The following is an 18,095-nucleotide window of genomic DNA, read 5'->3' as shown; positions in this document are numbered from 1 at the left end:
TGTGATGTCCTTAGGTTAGTTAGGTTTAAGTAGTTCTAAGTTCTAGGGGACTGATGACCTCAGATGTTAAGTCCCATAGTGCTCACAGCCATTTGAACCATATTTTTCACCCAAGTAACTAAGCAGTGTGACGAATTTTTCGTCGTCACTGACGATATTATTCGAAGTAAAACTGCTTTTCGTGACATCCCCAGAGCAAGAACAGCTGTGCAACTTGGTCCCATATGTGTCACAATTTGATGCACAGTAGGCAGGTCAGAAGGCGATGTAGCCAGCTGCAAGGCGCCCAGAGCAAATGGATTCTCCTGTGGCAGGGATGACTCCTCAGCCAAAGTGAGCGAACGTGAATCCGACCACGTGGATTGGTGTGGCTATAACGTAGTCCAGTTTGCGAGCAGAGCCAACTCCATTGCGGAATCAGACAGTAAGTTGTCTGACGAAATCTATTGTTTAGTATTATTGTTCAATGTTGGAGCATAGTCGTGGAGGGTGTCACTAGTACTTCTCATAACTCAAGGTGCATGGAAGGTGTTATCCATAACACCAGGTTCATAGCACGAGAACTGCTGTCCGAATAAGTGAAATGTGCAGAAAATGAGGTCATAATGGCAGCATTGTAGCTGTGCAATAATGGTTAACGTCCTGAAATCAACAAGAACTTGGTCGATGTAGGTCACCAACACAGTACTCTATTATAGATGGGATGTGGAACGTACAGTAACACAACCCATATCTGAATAAATACTCTCTTTATTATAATAAAGACAGTACAACAAAGCAGAATCTGCACTGATTGAAGCCATTACCTGTAATTTCTCTCAGAGATTGTCCAAGTGTAGTTTGAGTCGAACGTCTGCGATATTGTTTATTGTCACTGAGTTGCCACATAAGTACAGTAGCATGTATAACATCTACCCACAAAAAAGTACTAGAAAATACATAATTTTTTCCATTACTGCTTTGTAGACGACATGCTGTCCAAACGTCAAAAAACGCACAGAAAACCGATCTGTATGAATGCATTGTCATTAGAATGCTGTTTTCAGGTGATCAATCAGAAAGAACCGAACAAAAAAAGCACAAAAAGTCTGAAGGCAATAATAAATATTTGAACTATCATAAGTTTTGTATTATACATCACAGTAATACATTATACCCATAGAAGATGACACAGTGGTGTCGAAACATGTCTGGGTGGATAAAAAGTAACAAATAGTGTTTTGCATGAGACAGATTAAAAAATCATATACCAAAATTCCTTTCTAGCTATGTAAAGCCATCCTGAGCTTTGTGTTAAGAAGCCTTCTGTTGGCAACTACTGGTGCACGTAATACATGATAATAAGTAAACTAAACAGTTAAATTAAACCAATTATATAGACTAAAATAACCATACCTCCAATAGAATGCTTATAAACCCAACCTTGTAGTTCCTATATCCATAAAAGATATAAACTTTCCTTGTATCAAACAACTAACAAACAGGTTTCTTATTCATTGTCTGAAAAGTATACAAAACACTACAAAATGCAAACGAATCTTTTCCAGCTGTATCTGACGATGCTAGTGGTATATCATAGTGTCCTAGTTGAGGCTGTGTATGATGAACAACTTTGGTGTGTAGACACGCCAAGCAAGCTTGGCAAGGTTCATTGTTACATTTATGTTCAGCCAAACGAAATGTTCAGTGATGAATCGTAGTGGTCGCCTAACCCGACTCGACTGTGCCTCTGAACAGTCTCCTACGTTCAACTCAGCATTGCACTCAACTGCCGGTACACTTGTGCGTCTAGCGATAATGCAACTGCCGGTTACCTATACTCTCTAACAGTGTCTCATCGCCCTGACTAAGCCAGCGTGTCTACTAACACTTATTTAACTTTACAGCTCGAAAACATTCCATTTCATCATACAAACAGTAGTACACTTATTTACAAACTTTGATCTGTAGAAAAAATACACCGAAAAGTGCAATTTTCAAAGAAAAATTTCGTAGCTCGCAGAGCTGTTGTGTTACAACATGTCTTCCTTCAATATCCTCTTCGAAATACACTGAAGCGCCAAAGAAATTGGTATAGGCATGCGGATTCAAATACAGAGATTTGTAAACAGGCAGAATACGGCGCTGCGGTCGGCAACAGCTATATACGACAACAAGTGTCTGGCGCAGTTGTTAGGTCGGTTAGTGCTGCTACAATGATAGGTTATCAAAATTTGAGTTTGAACTTGGTGCAATAGTTGGAGCACGAGCGATGGGACACAGCGTCTCTGATGTAGCAGTGAAGTGGGGATAAAAATGCGACCATTTCACGAGTGTACCATGAATTTCAGGAATCCAGTAAAACATCAAGTCTCCAATATTACTGCAGCCAGAAAAAGATCCTGCAAGAATGGGACCGACGAGGATTGAAGAGAATCCTTCAACATGAAAGCAGTGCAACCCTTTCACAAATTTCTGCAGATTTCAATGCTGGGCCATCAGCAAGTGCGAACCATTCAACGAAACATCATCGATATGGGTTTTTAGAGTCCGGGTTTGGAGACATCCTCATGAATCCATGGGCCCTGCATGTCAGCAGGTAACTGTTCAAGCTGGTGGAGGTTCTCTAATGGTGTGTGGCGTGTGCAGTTAGAGTGATGCGGGACCCCTGATAAGTCTAGATACAACTCTGACAGGTGACACGTACGTAAGTATGATGTCTAATCACCTGCATCCATTCATGTCCATTGAGCATTCCGACGGACTTTGGCAGTTCCAGCAGGACAATGCGACACCCCACACGTCCAAATTACTACTGAATGGCTCCAGGAGCACTCTTCTAAGTTTAAACACTTTCACCAGCCACCAAACTCAGCAGACATGAACATTATTGAGCGTATCTGGGATGCCTTGCAAAGTGCTGGTCAGAAGAGATCTCCACCCCCTCGTACTCTTATGGATTTATGATCAGCCTTACAGGATTCATGGTGTCATTTACCTCCATCAGTAATTCAGACATTAGTCGAATCCATGCCACATCATGTCGTGGCACTTCTGCATGCTCGCAGAGGCACTACACGATATTAGGTAGGTGTACCAGTTTCTTTGGCTCTTCAGTGTATATGGCTGCTTCATAGATGGCATATAAGTCACAATTGAATGCAGACTATTTCAACTGCAAGGCCATGAGTTTTTAAGAAGAAGCGAAGCAACTGAGCTTCTTCTACCACTTCTCATAAGACATGTAAGATGGCTGAATTGCTAGTGTCAGTGTGACAGTGACTGTGCACTGGCTATTGGTTAGGTTAAAGTGATCGCTTTTGCGAGGCACTCTTTGGCTAATTTGCACGCTTCTTGCATTTTGTCTTTGCTTCCTTTCATATTTGGCCCTTCGAGAGCGTCAGCGGGGGAGTCTCCTATGGCTGCCAATTGTGGCAGAGGGGCCTTCAAAAATTTACAATGCCTAGAAAGTGTCTTAGGTCACCGTGATTTTGCGGAGGTGATAACTGCTTGATGAGTTTTATTCATTCTGAGACGGGTTTTGATCGCTGTGGCATTTAGTATGCGTTTTAAAAAGATCACTTTGGCTTTCCAAGATTGTGCTTTATCCTAATTTATGACCATACCTGCATCCCGGAGTACATACAGTAAAAAACTAGTTCAATATACCGTTCATGATCATGTGCAGTGGCAGAAAATAGTACTATATAGTCCAGGTAGGCATAAGAAAAGTTACATTTGAACAGAACTCCATCAGTGAACTGCTGTCAAGTTTGAACTGCGTTCCTTAGCCTGGAAGGCATAGATAGGAATGCAAAAAGGCCATACAGTGTGATATTACGGCCTTAGAGGCGTCGTTGGGGCTCATTGGTATTTGGAGGAAAGCTTTTCTGCAATTAATGATGCTGAAAATAGTGGTGTCCGCTAGAGAGTGTGCAATGACTTGAATATTTGGAACTGAATAACTGTTGTGTATTGTTCAGGCACTGAGAGCTCTGCAATGACTGCAGAACTTCATGTAACGATTCCTTTTCAGTGGAAGCTTTATTGAGTATGCCCATGGGCTGTCAAAAAGCAGGACCATCCCTGATTGTAATAGTTCATTAGTTCATCAACCATTGCTTGTGCTGCCCGTAAGTGCGCGGTGGCAGCTGGCGTCTTTGAGAGAGACTGGCTGACCACAGATAGCGGGAATTTGGTACACCATACCATTATGGATGGGGCATTGTTTAACTTTCACTTGTGGCTGACTGGGTGTGGAGATCATACGTTTGTTCGATTCACAGAGCGACAACGTAGAGTCCACTGTACTGACCTGTGTTCAAGGCAGTGCTCTCAGAATCGTTGACTGCATAGGTGTGGGTCATATTGGTGGTGAGATATAGTCTACCAGAGTGGGCACAGCAGACTCAGTGCTGATGTGAGGTATCACATTGCACGAATGTGTGTGTGAGTGGTATAGAGGCATCATGTAAGAAGCATTCATGTAGTGCTGCATTGTTGGCGCTGAGTGCATTTTACGGGAGTCCAAATAAAGCTTGTGTGTCGTGTTTAGGTTCTCCATTATTGTACCACGTTCCTTTAATCCATTTGAGTCTGCATCATCATCATACTGATGTTCAGTGGAGCATGAGGTTGTTTCCAATAGCTGAGGTTCAAATGGCTCTGAGCACTATGGAATAGCTGAGGAGGTTTCAGTTTGAAGAGACCTGTGTTCTGTCATTCGGTGTCTTGATGTAGTAGCACTGCACTTTTTAAATTCAAAGAATGGGGAAACTGCCATCGGAAGTCAATTCCTATGACTGATTCACTCACATTAGTAACAAAGAAGGTCTATTGAAACTTGGCTCCAAGGTGCAGTTACTGGTCCCAAGCACAGTAATATGCAACTCACATGTGGTGCAGGGTTGTAGGGATACCATGTCAGAGAGTGTTGCATTTGTGTCCTTACAATACTGATGTCTGGCCCCGTACCAGTGACGAGGTATTTACGTGTACTCCAGTCAAATATATAGGGCCTTCCATCTGATAATGGGAGTGGTGCACAGAATGTTTGTTCTACGCCTTGTCAGCATTAGGAGCTTCATGCACCAGTGTGGGTTAATACTCCTACCATTGCCCCTGTCTGGCGTTTGGGTAGCTGCATGGAGACCAGCAGTTACGTGTGGTATCGCCAAACTGAACAAGACACCAGGACTTTGTTGAGCTTGAGGCACTGGTGGCATTTGGTGTATCTTTACGAGCTATGTGAGTGGTGGTGTGTGCGTCACATGTATCTACAACCTGGTAGGGGGTGCTGATATCCCCAGCATGTGCTTTTGACATGGGTCATAGTGGTTCAGCGTATGCAGCATTCTAGTGAGATCTAAGGCTTCTTGGCCTATTACTGTGCACAGCATTGATGCACTGTCTACACTGCAGCACAGTGAACATTCTGTTCCCCAGGCTTAGCTTCACTAGTGGCACTGCCTCATGAGTATTCATAGCGAGTTGTAGCTGTGGCGAAAGCTTGAAAATCTACAGACTCCATAATGCAGCATCTGGAATGAGGTTCATGTCAAGTAGTGTCTATAATCAGCGCCATGTCTGAGATGGTTGTCTTCGCAGAGTATTTTCGTTCATAGATTGCGTGCTTCAGTTGTTCTGGGGTGCATGAGAAGTGTTGGAGCAAGTTACATTTTGCCACTTGATACTTACTTCGTTTGGCTGGCACAAAGGTGAGATCATTGATAATGTCAGCTTGCTCTGTTATGTGGCAAATTGGTGTCACAAATCGACAATTGTCATCGAAAACTCCCAGCGAAGTGAACACACATTTTACTGTTGAGAGCGAAAGTACTGATTGTGGCCCAGAAGAGTGGCAGCTTGGGTTGCGTGCCAAGGCTCTGAATTGAAATATGACCAAGACATAGTTGCACTGATGCTGTTGTGCAAAACGGTATAACCAACACTATATCATGGAGCACTCCCAGCACAGTAACCAATCCAGCAAATTCATCAAGGTAGTGCATGGTCTGTTGCACTAATCCATACACGGCAGTCATATTTGCTAATAGCATTTGCAACTCAGCTGACATAGTTGGTGCAGTAGTCACGTAATTTTTCACATTTAGTCTGACCAGGCCTGTTGAATTATGAACTGATGAACTTCATGTACAGCATACCAAGTGCAATGGCAGATTATTCGATGTTAGCCACTGTTGTGCTGTATTGAAGCACGCATAATTTTCAGAAGCAAAACCCATGGTCATATTTAGTTTGTATTTGAGCAGTGGATGAGAGTTATTACACTGATTAGCCTACACGATGGTACACGTCACTCACACTAATTCTTGAGGTGTGATCTGGAGAAGCAGGTGATGTGATGTAACCGATGCATGGTGGCTGCATTGTTACTGCATATCATCGTGATAGAGTAAGAAACATCTGCCCATCGCATTATGTAATGGTCGTAGATCACCACATGGCAGCTTTCCTTGTTAGAGGCAAGGATCATACCAATAATGGAGTCAATACATTGCTTCGACAATTATGTTTTATTGCTCACAGACTACCATACATGACCTGCACACTGCACGAAGTTCCAAACTGAACTATCCTTCTTTGGAGTCCATCCAAATATTGCAATCAGTCAAATGTGTTCTCTAGTCAGAGGTGGTCTCCCCACACATCTTTCATTATTATTATTTTGGTTGCTAACATACTTATTTCGATTATTACACTGGTAAAAATCACGATTCCCTTGTCTCTTTTCTTCGTTCTCCATATATTCCACAAATGTAGCAAAATTCTTGTGGTTCTACCTATATGTCGCTAAGAATATTGTAAGAATTTTTCTAAAGTTCCAAGACATCTGCGGATTCTCAGCTCTTGCCTCTGAAATGCATTAGTTTTTGGAACCAGTTTTGACAAAATTCTTGTATTGTCTTTCTTCCCCTATAGACATAAATACTGGTCATCATAAAATCCTGCCACAAACAAGATTGCTTTTTAGACGAAAACTCGTTAAAAATTCTTGTTTCATTCACTAAAGGTCACTTGGTACGTGCTTAAAATCAGACATTTTACGTCTCCCCTAAGAGCACTTACCACAATATTCATCTTTTCGTTGTCAGTCATATCCTCAGGGAATGTTTTTCAGAATTATTTATGAAGTCCATGGGATGTCATCCATTGCGTCTTAAGTGTATGTTCATGACATATTTATATTTGTATAATTTAGTCTCAGTATTAGAAACAATTTTTCTCAAATTTCAGAATACAATTCTGGTTTTTTTTCAATTATTTCTGCTTTTAAAGTGGACATTTTACAGTTCAGTTCTGTCTCAGTCATAGGTTCAACATTTCATTGCTTTTTTCTGTATCAGTGATTCAAATGTATCATTAATGTCATTTAACTGAACATACATACATGCATAATTAGTGATCAGATTGTCTATTTCTACTTTAACGGTTTTAATTTCTTCGTTCTGAACCTCTACCTTTTGTATACAGGATTATTTTCCTTGCTTATTGTGCTACCCTGTGTCTCAATTTATTTACCACTTTTGCTACTCTGTTCCTCAATTTAGTTATGTGTTATTAGATGTTGATTGGATATTTGTGTGCTCCTAAGTTCTTAAATTACTTCTTTCGACTGTCAGACATCTTAGAGCACTCCATATTACGGCAAATTGCAATATGCTGATAGTACCGCCATCTGATGCCCTTATATTAGCATATGGAAATAATTTTGCCTCACTTTCCAAAGCACACTGTTCACACGTCGGCTTCAGCTGAAACTTTCTTGCCATGCTAATTTCACGCTTTCATTCCTTTTTCTTTGGCGCCCTAATATACCTCCTATATAGAGCCATCAACCACCTTTCTCTTCCAAACCATTATTATTGAGGGAACTACATGACAATAAACAACATTACTGTCAGTCATCTCAGATCACACACAAGCGATCTCTGATGCACAGTATGGCTCATGGCTTCAACCAGTCTAGATAGAGCTCTGTTGTTACATCTTTGTTATAATAAAGTGTGCAGTTATTCAGAGACAGGTTTTGTTATTGTGTATTCCACATCCCATCTACGGTAGAGCACTACATTGGTGACCTACAACAACTGTGTTTGCATACCTATTGTTATTGCACAGCTACAATACTGTCTTTGTGTCTCCATTGTTGGGCATTTCACACATCGTGACAGCCGTTCTTATGTCACAATCGCCAGTGTTATGGACAAGATCCACCATGCACCTCAAGTTATGAAATGGGTTAGTGATACTCTTTCTATGACAGTGCTGCACTAATGAAGAGCAGTGTTGTACAATAGAGTCCGATGGGCAACCTCCTCTGTGATTTTGCAATGGACTCTGCTTTCCTCAAAAACTGGGATACTTTTGAGCCATGTCAATCCGACCAGTCGGATTTGCATTTGTTTATTTTGGCTGAGATATCATCTGTAATGGATACAAATTAGGTCACTCGAGACCTCTTGCAGCTGGCTGTATTGTCTTCTAACATGCCTACTGTGCATCAAGTTGTGCCAAGTGTGGTGCCAAATTACACAGCTTTTCTTCTTCTATGGATGTTGCCATGTCGACTTACTGTAATGGGGACTCATCTTAAGCTTTCACTGTTTTGACCCCATCTACTAAGCCTGTGGTCCACCATAGTCGAAAGCATATGTGTTCCAAGTGACATCATCAGTGATGGCAAAAAACCTGTCATACTGCTTAGTCACTTAGGTGAACACGTGGATACATCACGCCTACTCACCCTTGGACAATAAATACTAGACCAAATCAGCACTCTTTTTCTGCCTCTGCCACTCCCATATTTAAAGTCAAAAAACTCTGGCAACCATGGAATCAGTCATCCACTGAAACAGAGTTGCATCTCATACCCAGTGACATGCTATGGATATTATGGATCTTTGAGCTTCCCCCCCCCCTCCCCTCCCCCCCCCCCCCACACACACACAACTTCAACTGGCCATGGTTACCTGTGAGCAAGAGCCACTAGATGCATGCCTCAATCTTCCAGATAGAATATTTTCCATCGTTCGACGTCCAAAATGTATTAATACTACAGACAGTAATGGTCTCAGACATGTGTGGCACCTGCAGTGGGAGCGCAACCAACCTCCTACCTACCATGAGTAAAGCTGATCTCCCTCGACCTCTGCTGAGCCTAGTGTCTCCACCACCAGCCAGAGAGATGACCTAAGCATCATCACAGCAAACCCTCACTCATCTACCAACCACGCCACACCGATGGCTGTGAAAAACCTGCTGGTAGTTCGTATGATATGGTGACTCCAGTCGCATCTATCTTCCACCATGTGATTACCCAGCCTCGATCTCATGGTTCGTAGTAGGCAGCCCAAACCACCTAGATGCTTGGAACAATGACATCAGTGTTCTCCAACCTCGCTCTCATCATGACAATGGGCTCTTCATTCTCAGTCATATCAGCAGCTGAAACTTCCGTTTTGACTCCAGCTCCGAAGGTAGTTCTTTGCTGTCCTCTTCTCCATACCCAATGCCTCCCTGCTCAGTGGTCCACCTTCACACAACAAATAACTCTATAAGCCTTTGGATTTCAGACTAGCATGCAGGGCCTGGGTTTTGATAACATTTTCATATGGACATTCATTGTTGTGGATTTCAGTGAGCCTGTACTCGGCACAGACGTCCTTCAAAACTTCTGCTTGGTTCCAGATCTGTGCAGTAGCGTTTAGACTCACACTGCTAGCGCCAGATCTATCACAAGTGTCATCAACCACTCTCCCTTGGGCCCCAGCACAACAGAGCTGTCCACTTTACACAACAGCTTCCGCCACTTCCCGAAACGCCTGATGGCTGCTGGTGCCTTCAGGACTGCCTTCACACTACCGATCATATTGAGAGGCTACAGCAGCTCTTTTTGGACTCACACGTGAGGAACATCCGTCTGCAACACGAAAATGATGCCATCAACTCAAACCCTCATCGACAAGAACATTACCCGCAAACGTGAACTCACGTGAACTTCAGAGATGCAATCCACTTTGGAATGCATTTAAGACTGTCTCGTACACTATGGATGCTATTCTGCAACAGGAAGTTGCAGGCGTTCAAGAACCACTCCTTTTTTTCTCACGCAAGCTCTCACCTTTGCAGTGTAAGTAGTCAGTATGTGATCCAGAGCTATTAGCAGTTTATAAAGCAGTACGTTACTTTCAACAAGACATGAAGGGGTGTTCTCTGATTATTTGCTTGGATCACTGAGCGTTCACAGAGTAGCTGAAACCCCTCCAACGACATCTGTACATAAAAATATTGGCACTTAGATTACATTGTACCACCTACATCCATCATATGAAAAGCATAGGAAACTTCATGGCATCCATCAATAACATGTGATCCCACTCTGACTATGACCAGTTTGTGGAAACGCAATGTCAAGACCAGCAGTTACAGGCTCTTCTTCACGATCCCCCCATGAACCTCTAGATCGAACTTCGGCCTATTCATGTAAGACTCATCTGATCCTCTGCGATGTCTCGCAAAAATGAACATGCCGCCTTGCTCCTCAAATATCACATCATCTTCGACCAGTTACATAACTTGCACCTGCCTGTATGTGTCTGCCCCCATGCCCACTAACAGACTCTTTGTTATGGCCTAACGTGAAGGAGGACTGTACGCCCTGACTTCATGTATGTGTTCCACACCAAAGGAGCAAGGTATCAGGCCATACTCAACCGCCCCTAGATCACTCTTAAATCCCGAAAGGACGTTCAACGTGTGAATGCCAATCTCGTGGGCTTGCTACGCATCTCTGATGGCTGTCGTTACATTCTGTCAGTGACTGACTTCTTCAGTTGATGGGTGGAAGCTATACTGCTGAGGATATTATGGCTGAATACACTGCCAAAGCCTTTATTGTCACGTGGATTTCAGGCTACAGTTGTCCCAAGACCATAACGATCGACCAAGGCCAGCAGTTGGAATCAACCCTTTTCCTCGAGTTGTGCAGCATGAGTGGCACTCATGGATTTAGAATTACAGCGTATCATCCTCAGAGCAATGGGCTCACTGAGTGGTGGCATCACAACTTAAAGATAGCTGTCATGAGTCACGGTGCACTCTGGGCTCCATGGGTACTCTTGAGAGTGCGTACGAGCCCCAAACGTGATCGTGGAGCTACAATCACTGAAAATTTGTATGGCGAAGAGCTCTCCTCGCCTGCTGACTGTGTTCCAGCAACGATTGACTATGCCATCCGATAGGACCAAACTGGATTTTGTGAGAAAAACACCACATCCTCAACCTCCACTTAACTCCCCTTCTTTCTCGCTCTGCACCTCAGGTATTGTTCCACAAGGCTTTAAAAGAATGCAAGTTTATGATATCACATGTTGACACAATCCGACCAGCCTTGCAACCCCCAAACACGGGCCCCCTCAGAGTACTTCGATGGGACAACCATTCCTATGATGTACCGCTAAATGGGAAACTTATGACAACGTCTGTCAATCGCCTTAAGCTGGCATGGACTCTGCAAAAACCTTTACTTGACAATGACCCTTTCTAACCACCTTCCACAATCTCTTCAGATGACTCACTCCCTCCTGGTGACACGCCCCAGGCTTTTGAGTTGCACCTTGATGATCAAAATTTTCTTCCAGAAGACCTTAACGACATTGATCAACAATGACCTTCCCACTAAAGGGCAGCATTCAGACCGCCAGGTTGCATATGGCTCTATCACCCTTCGCTCCAAGAGAATTTTTAAGATACTGCAGTGGGTCTCACTTTCCACTTCTCTGCTGAAGGTTGTGCTCATCACCATGGATCCCCACCTGTCCTCTTCAGATCATGCATTCTCAATGGCACCATTCGGCCCCAGTGAGCTCTCCGCCATCCCTTCTGACACCACCATGCAGTCATGATTCTGCCGCCTCTACTGTGCACCAGAACATCTTCAGATTGTGATCTGTATGCCATGCAGTGTACGCTGCCTCATCACTTCGATTCTGCCAGACGTGCCAACACGCTTATCACATCCACATGGTACTCAGAAACCTGTCCACCTCCAAATTGTTTCAACACCTTCTGCACGTTGCACACGTTCTTGAAAGTGCTCCACACTACATGGGGGCCTCTGTGGGAACTCTGTGACAATAAGCAGTATTGCTGGAGGCTGATTCAGACCGTGTTTCAGCAATAGTTCACAGGCAGTATGAGCTAATGGCTTCAACCATTGCAGATATAGTTCTGTTGCACCACCGTTGTTATAATAAAGTGTGATTGTTGGGGTACTGGTTGTGTTATTGTACATTCCAGATCCCATCTGTAGTAGGGATCCTATATTGTATCTCTGGTGAATTCATCTTTCTACTGCTATTGTGCACGCTGTTTCCACTCAGTTTTCTTCTTGCAATTATTTCACCCTCACCTTTAATTCACATTTATTTTCCATAAAACATGATTTGAGCAGGCGCTTCTGTTGCTGCTGCTCAGTTGTTATGTTTTGCCTCATCTTTAGTGTTGTGTTAATTTTGAATGTTATGTGAGAACTATTGTTATGTCTCTGCTGTGGAGAAATATGTGTGTGTGTGTGTGTGTATGTATGTAAGTTTCTGTATGTTTGATTCTTCATGGTACAATCACTGATGAATGATGTTCTCTTCTATGAATTATGATGTTTTGTTAATGTATTCTGCCTTGTTCATAAGGACCAAAGTATCGCTGCATTTTGTTCTTTTAGGTTTTTGTTTAGATTTCTGGATATGTTTTGTACTGTAGTTTTAGTTTTTGAGTTGATGGGCAGTTAGAATGACAAAAAAGTTCACATAATTTAATTTTCAGGTGAGCAGTCGAAAGAAACGAAACAAAATGCACATGTTATAACTTTTAGGTGTTGACACATGTCTGAGTTAATGAAAAGAAACAGTGGTTTGTGTACAGTAGATTTCAAGAAAACCCAAATTTTCAGTTGCAAACACATAAAAACATAAAGAAGAGCTTTCAACCTGAACAAGATGATTCTAGAAAAGCAAAAATGTATCAAAATATAGGAATGGAATGCAATGGATGCATGCTGAAATCAGTGCTAAGTAATGCCAAATGCCTACATGTTTGATAAAGGTATGAATACTGATTGTAACCAAAGTGTTCAATGATATTTGTATAGCAAGCGTTAAATGAATTTGGTGCATAAACTACATAATTAGAATCAGCTAACATGGAATGTCAGCATTCATAATTTGATAAATAAGGAAAGAACTTACAATGAACTTAACCTGCATGAATACTTAGTACAGACGAATTAGGCCTATGTTTGGGATTAAAAGTTTTCATTTATCTGAAGCTGATAGAAATAAATATCTAGCACAGATAATGGATGAGTATTTAATGTGTTTTGTTACAAACATTGAATGTGTAGCATGATATCATTCATTCATCGAGAGGGATAGGAGGTGTGACATACTTCATTGACATGATATGATCTCAATGTTTACTGTACCAATGAATGATGATTGCCAAACATACTGTTAAAAATTAATAATAGGTGTATTTGGATATCCATAGTGTGCATAAAATTTTTATTGTTTGGGCATGTTGATGCATGTGATGGAAGCAGCATTCCTGCAAGAAGGTGTGGCATTGGCATATGGTGACAATTTGTGGAACCTGCTGGTTTGGCAATTACTCACCTCAGATACATGCTGCAGTTCATGGAATAGCACACAGCACTGAGTTGGAACAACAGATGGTCCCATAGTGCTTAGAGCCATTTGAAGAATACATGTATGTCTTCAAAAAGTGATTTATGTTATTTGGTAGCTTGTTGGACATAGATAAACACAGTTTTTCTCTCAAACACAGGCCAAACTGCACAGGAGACGAATCCACAAGAGAAGAAAGAAGTTATCAAGATGGGGATATACTCCTGACAAGCAAGTCAGTAATTTCTGATCCATACCAATCAGTATCAGAACTATTACATGAAGTTCTCCTCTAAATATTTATCAAATATTGCAGGGAATGTCCCAAGTGCAATTCTGATTTACATATTACAGGCATTGTAGCATATAAAAACATAACTACAACTCAGAAATGATACCTAGATTCAACAAAACCAAATCTTCACATACAATCAAGATAAGATTCTCTTTTTTATGGGACAATTCAGGTAAATGTAACCAAGCAGTTTTTTATTCCTTTGATTTTATAGCAACTCTCCTCTTCCTGAGTAATGTTTTGTGTAATTAACTAGCACTGAGATTGATAGCATTGCAATCAGGAATGAGTAGTTGTAGAAAAACTTTTGTTAATTTTTTTGAGTTGATCAGGGATGGATTGTTACATATTCCATCTTAAATTTTAAAACTGGAAGTGTGTCATATTTGCTGGCTCATTTCCAATCATGTGATCAGTAAGCTACATATATCAGAAAGTGAGGCAGCAAGAAACTATTATTTTGGGAAATTTACTTTGCACATATTTTGCCATTTGTGACTAGCTGTCACCACATGGTATGTAATATGATTAGAGTAGCCAATTAGTTATGTGTAATATCTTATTTATAATGTAAATTATTTTTGTATGAAAACTGTTATTAACTATGTACTGATTATTTTATTTTCTGATAATTTCATGTGTCCAGCAACATTGTACAATATGAGGCAAGGAAAAATAAGTATAAGAAAAATTTAACTTCTTTTATTGTCTTTTTACACATATATAGTAACAAAAATGTATATATTTACATCTAAAATGTAAAAATCATATTTATTTATCACAGCATTATTTGTGATCTCCAGATACAGTTACTACTGCCCCACTATTAATGACATTCTTCAGTCAATGCTATAACGAAAGACCACAAAACGTAGGGCCACTTACTCACAAATCACTAATCATGAAGGTGATGCACTAAAGTCAGAGTTTGTGTCTTGGAACATTTTTACCCAAACACAAATCAACTTTCAAGTGAAGTCCAACTGATAAACTATTTTATGTACATTTCCTTTATCCTATACAGTCTTTTAAATATTTGTTAATGTACAGTTTACAATGTGTATAGATATATATTCACATTATAAAATGGTTATAAATGTACCTAAATAAATGTTGTACATATATATTACAGTGTTGACTAAAAAAGTATATATCTTGTACTGTGCAAGCTACAAGAGCTTTTTGAACAGAGAATGACATTTAAAAAGTTTTTCATTGCTGTCTTACTGGGTATCCTATCCATGACTTAATGAGTCAAGTTATTGTCGTGAATATATAGGAGGTCATGATGGATTGACAGTTGATGAGTCAGAAGGAGAATTAATGTAGAATAGTAGTTATTTGCAGTTCCTTATATAATCCTAATTTCCAATGGTATAACAAATTGCCAATGATTTTATCACACTGATTCCAATCAGCAGTAAAAAACAGCATCAGTTAAAACAGACATAGATACGTCTTCTTGTTAATGGGACAGATACAGTTAAAAGAATTTCATGACCAAGATTGTCATATTTGCCCAGAAACGAAAGATGTCCGTGGGAGAGACAGCCAGTACCCCAAGTGCAGAGGCAAAACTACTTTTGCTGGGTTATACTAACATACTCTAATGATGCCACATTTCAAAATGTTCTATTACTTGGAAGAATTCAGTGTAAGATGGAACATATACCTTTTTACTAACATGAATGGAATTAATACGAACTTGCAGGACTTGGAAAGTCAAAAACACAACATCGAAAACATATAGCTGCATTTGTATATGTCTAACTAAATGATCTGATACATTTACAAGCAGCAATGCATAGTAGTGTAAGGTATCTATCTGATGTATGTATGCAGACAGCAAGAAAATAAAACAAAGCACTGTCGTATGCAAAATATGCTACACTTTGCTGTTTGCCATGTTCTCACTTAGTTAATTGAGCCACATTTTCAAGATTACCTCATCATTCCAGCAACTTCACTCATCTAGAAAATCCAGAACTGAAACAGAACCACAAAATGAAAGAGAAAAGAGTTTTTCTTCCCCTGTAATTGAAGAATTGCAGTTGATATTGGGATGTTGCCTGTGATGTTCCCTGGTATCACAAGATGATGGGACACCTGTAGATACCTATGGAGGAAAGGACTCCGGGGTTTCCAAGGCAGTTTTCTCTGCTGATATTCATTTTTTCAGAAAAGCGAATCTGATCGAGAGGAAAATTAATCTGTGATGTCCTCATCCTGGCTTCAAATTACAGCCCCAAGACAGATCAGGAATGGAATAGACCTAATCTAACTATAGGCCAGGAGAAAGAAATTACAACATGTTTAGATTCCTCAAGGATGTCATTTAGACATTTCTCAGACCACGTTCTAATTCGATAGCCAGTACACGGAGGTAAGTAAGTGAAGGTTCGTGTACTTGCTCTGAAACGTATGCAGGATCCTCCACGCACTGGCAAGAAACAATGGCACCTAGACCATTCTGATTCAAGAGTCACCAGCACGAAATCAGAACATGACAGTTGAGGTGGCTGCTTTTAGTATGGTAAGCGCACTGGGGAGACTGGACTGTTGAATTTGAAGACTCCACTTTTGAATTGGTATTCGTGTCGGCGGGGCCTCCCCTGCTAGACGGGGCAGGCGCAGCCGTCGGCGCGCCACGTGATGGCCGCCTTGTGGTACAGCTTGGCCGGGGGTTCCCCTGCGGGCCCCGCGCCGCTCGCGTCGTCTCCCCGGAAGAGGTTGGCGTGCGCCGCGGCTCGGTTGCGGCGCGCGTTCGCCTCGTTCTTGTCGGGACGGCGCTCGGCCGCCTCCTGGTGGTGGTTGTGGTGGTGGTGGTGGTGATGGTGGTGGTGCGCGGCGGCGGCGGCAGAGGGCAGCAGCGGCACCTTGCAGCGCGCCAGCGGCGGCGCCTTGCAGGCGGCGGAGGCGGCGGCCAGCTCGCGGGCGTCGCGGCGCAGGATGCGCACCGCGGCCGCCACCAGCGCCACCAGGATGACGACGCCGCACACCGGCACTGCGATGGTCGCCGCCTTCAGCCACACCTCGCCGCTCGCGTACGCCGTGGATTCGGGCGAGGCCGCGCCGCGCGCGGACGCACTCGCGTTCCCAGCGGCACCTGGAGGTAGGTTCACCGTAATTTGGAATGCAAAAAAGAGGACACTTTGTGTATTTTAGGATGAAAAAAAGGACACTTTCAATCCTTTAAAATTATTACATGAGAAACAAGCAAAAAATAAAACTATTACACACATTTCACGTACACTACTGGCCATTAAAATTGTTACACCAAGAAGAAATGCATTGGACAAATACATTATACTAGAAATGACCTGAGATTACATTTTCACGCAATTCGGGAGCATTGATCCTGAGAAATCAGCAGCCAGAACAACCACCTCTGGCCGTAATAACGGCCTTGATACGCCTGGGCATTGAGCCAAACTGAACTTGGATGGCGCGTACAGGTACAGCTGCCCATGCAGCTTTAACCCGATACCACAATTCATCAAGAGTAGTGTCTGGCGTATTGTGACGAGCCAGTTGCTCGGCCACCATTGACCAGACGTTTTCAATTGGTGAGAGATCTGGAGAATGTGCTGGCCAGGGCAGCAGTCCAACATTTTCTGTATCCAGAAAGGCCCGTACAGAACCTGCCTGCAACATGCGGTCGTGCATTATCCTGCTGAAATGTAGGGTTTCGCAGGGATCGAATGAAGGGTAGATCCACGGGTCGTAACACGTCTGAAATGTAACGTCCGCTGTTCAAAGTGCCGCCATTGCGAACAAGAGGTGAGCGAGACGTGTAACCAATGGCACCCCATACCATCACGCAGGGTGATACGCCAGTATGGCGATGACGAATACACGCTTCCAATGTGCGTTCACCGCGATGTTGCCAAACACGGATGCGGCCGTCATGATGTCGTAAACAGAACCTGGATTCATCCGAAAAAATGGCGTTTTGCCATTCGCGCACCCAGGTTCGTCGTTGAGTACACCATCGCAGGCGCTCCTGTCTGTGATGCAGCGTCAAGGGTAACCGCAGCCATGGTCTCCGAGCCGATAGTCCATGCTGCTCCAAACGTCGTCGAACTGTTCGTGCAGATGGTTATTGTCTTGCAAAC

At 42.4% G+C, this 18,095-nt stretch overlaps 1 protein-coding gene across 1 annotated transcript in view; it reads right to left on the bottom strand.

Annotated features, from left to right (window-relative positions):
- Positions 1 to 14,662: 14,662 nt before the first annotated feature.
- The window catches only part of LOC124606720 (BMP and activin membrane-bound inhibitor homolog), a 269,434-nt gene continuing 266,001 nt past the window's right edge, over positions 14,663 to 18,095 (bottom strand). The window contains exon 4 of the mRNA XM_047138750.1: positions 14,663 to 17,086. Coding sequence (XP_046994706.1) covers positions 16,596 to 17,086 — 491 coding nt within the window. The 3' untranslated portion in view covers positions 14,663 to 16,595. The remainder of the gene's footprint in view (positions 17,087 to 18,095) is intronic.

The sequence above is a fragment of the Schistocerca americana genome, chromosome 3 (genome assembly GCF_021461395.2).
Source record: "Schistocerca americana isolate TAMUIC-IGC-003095 chromosome 3, iqSchAmer2.1, whole genome shotgun sequence".
Taxonomy (NCBI): Eukaryota; Metazoa; Arthropoda; class Insecta; order Orthoptera; family Acrididae; genus Schistocerca; species Schistocerca americana.
This window is presented reverse-complemented; position numbering and strand designations above follow the sequence as displayed.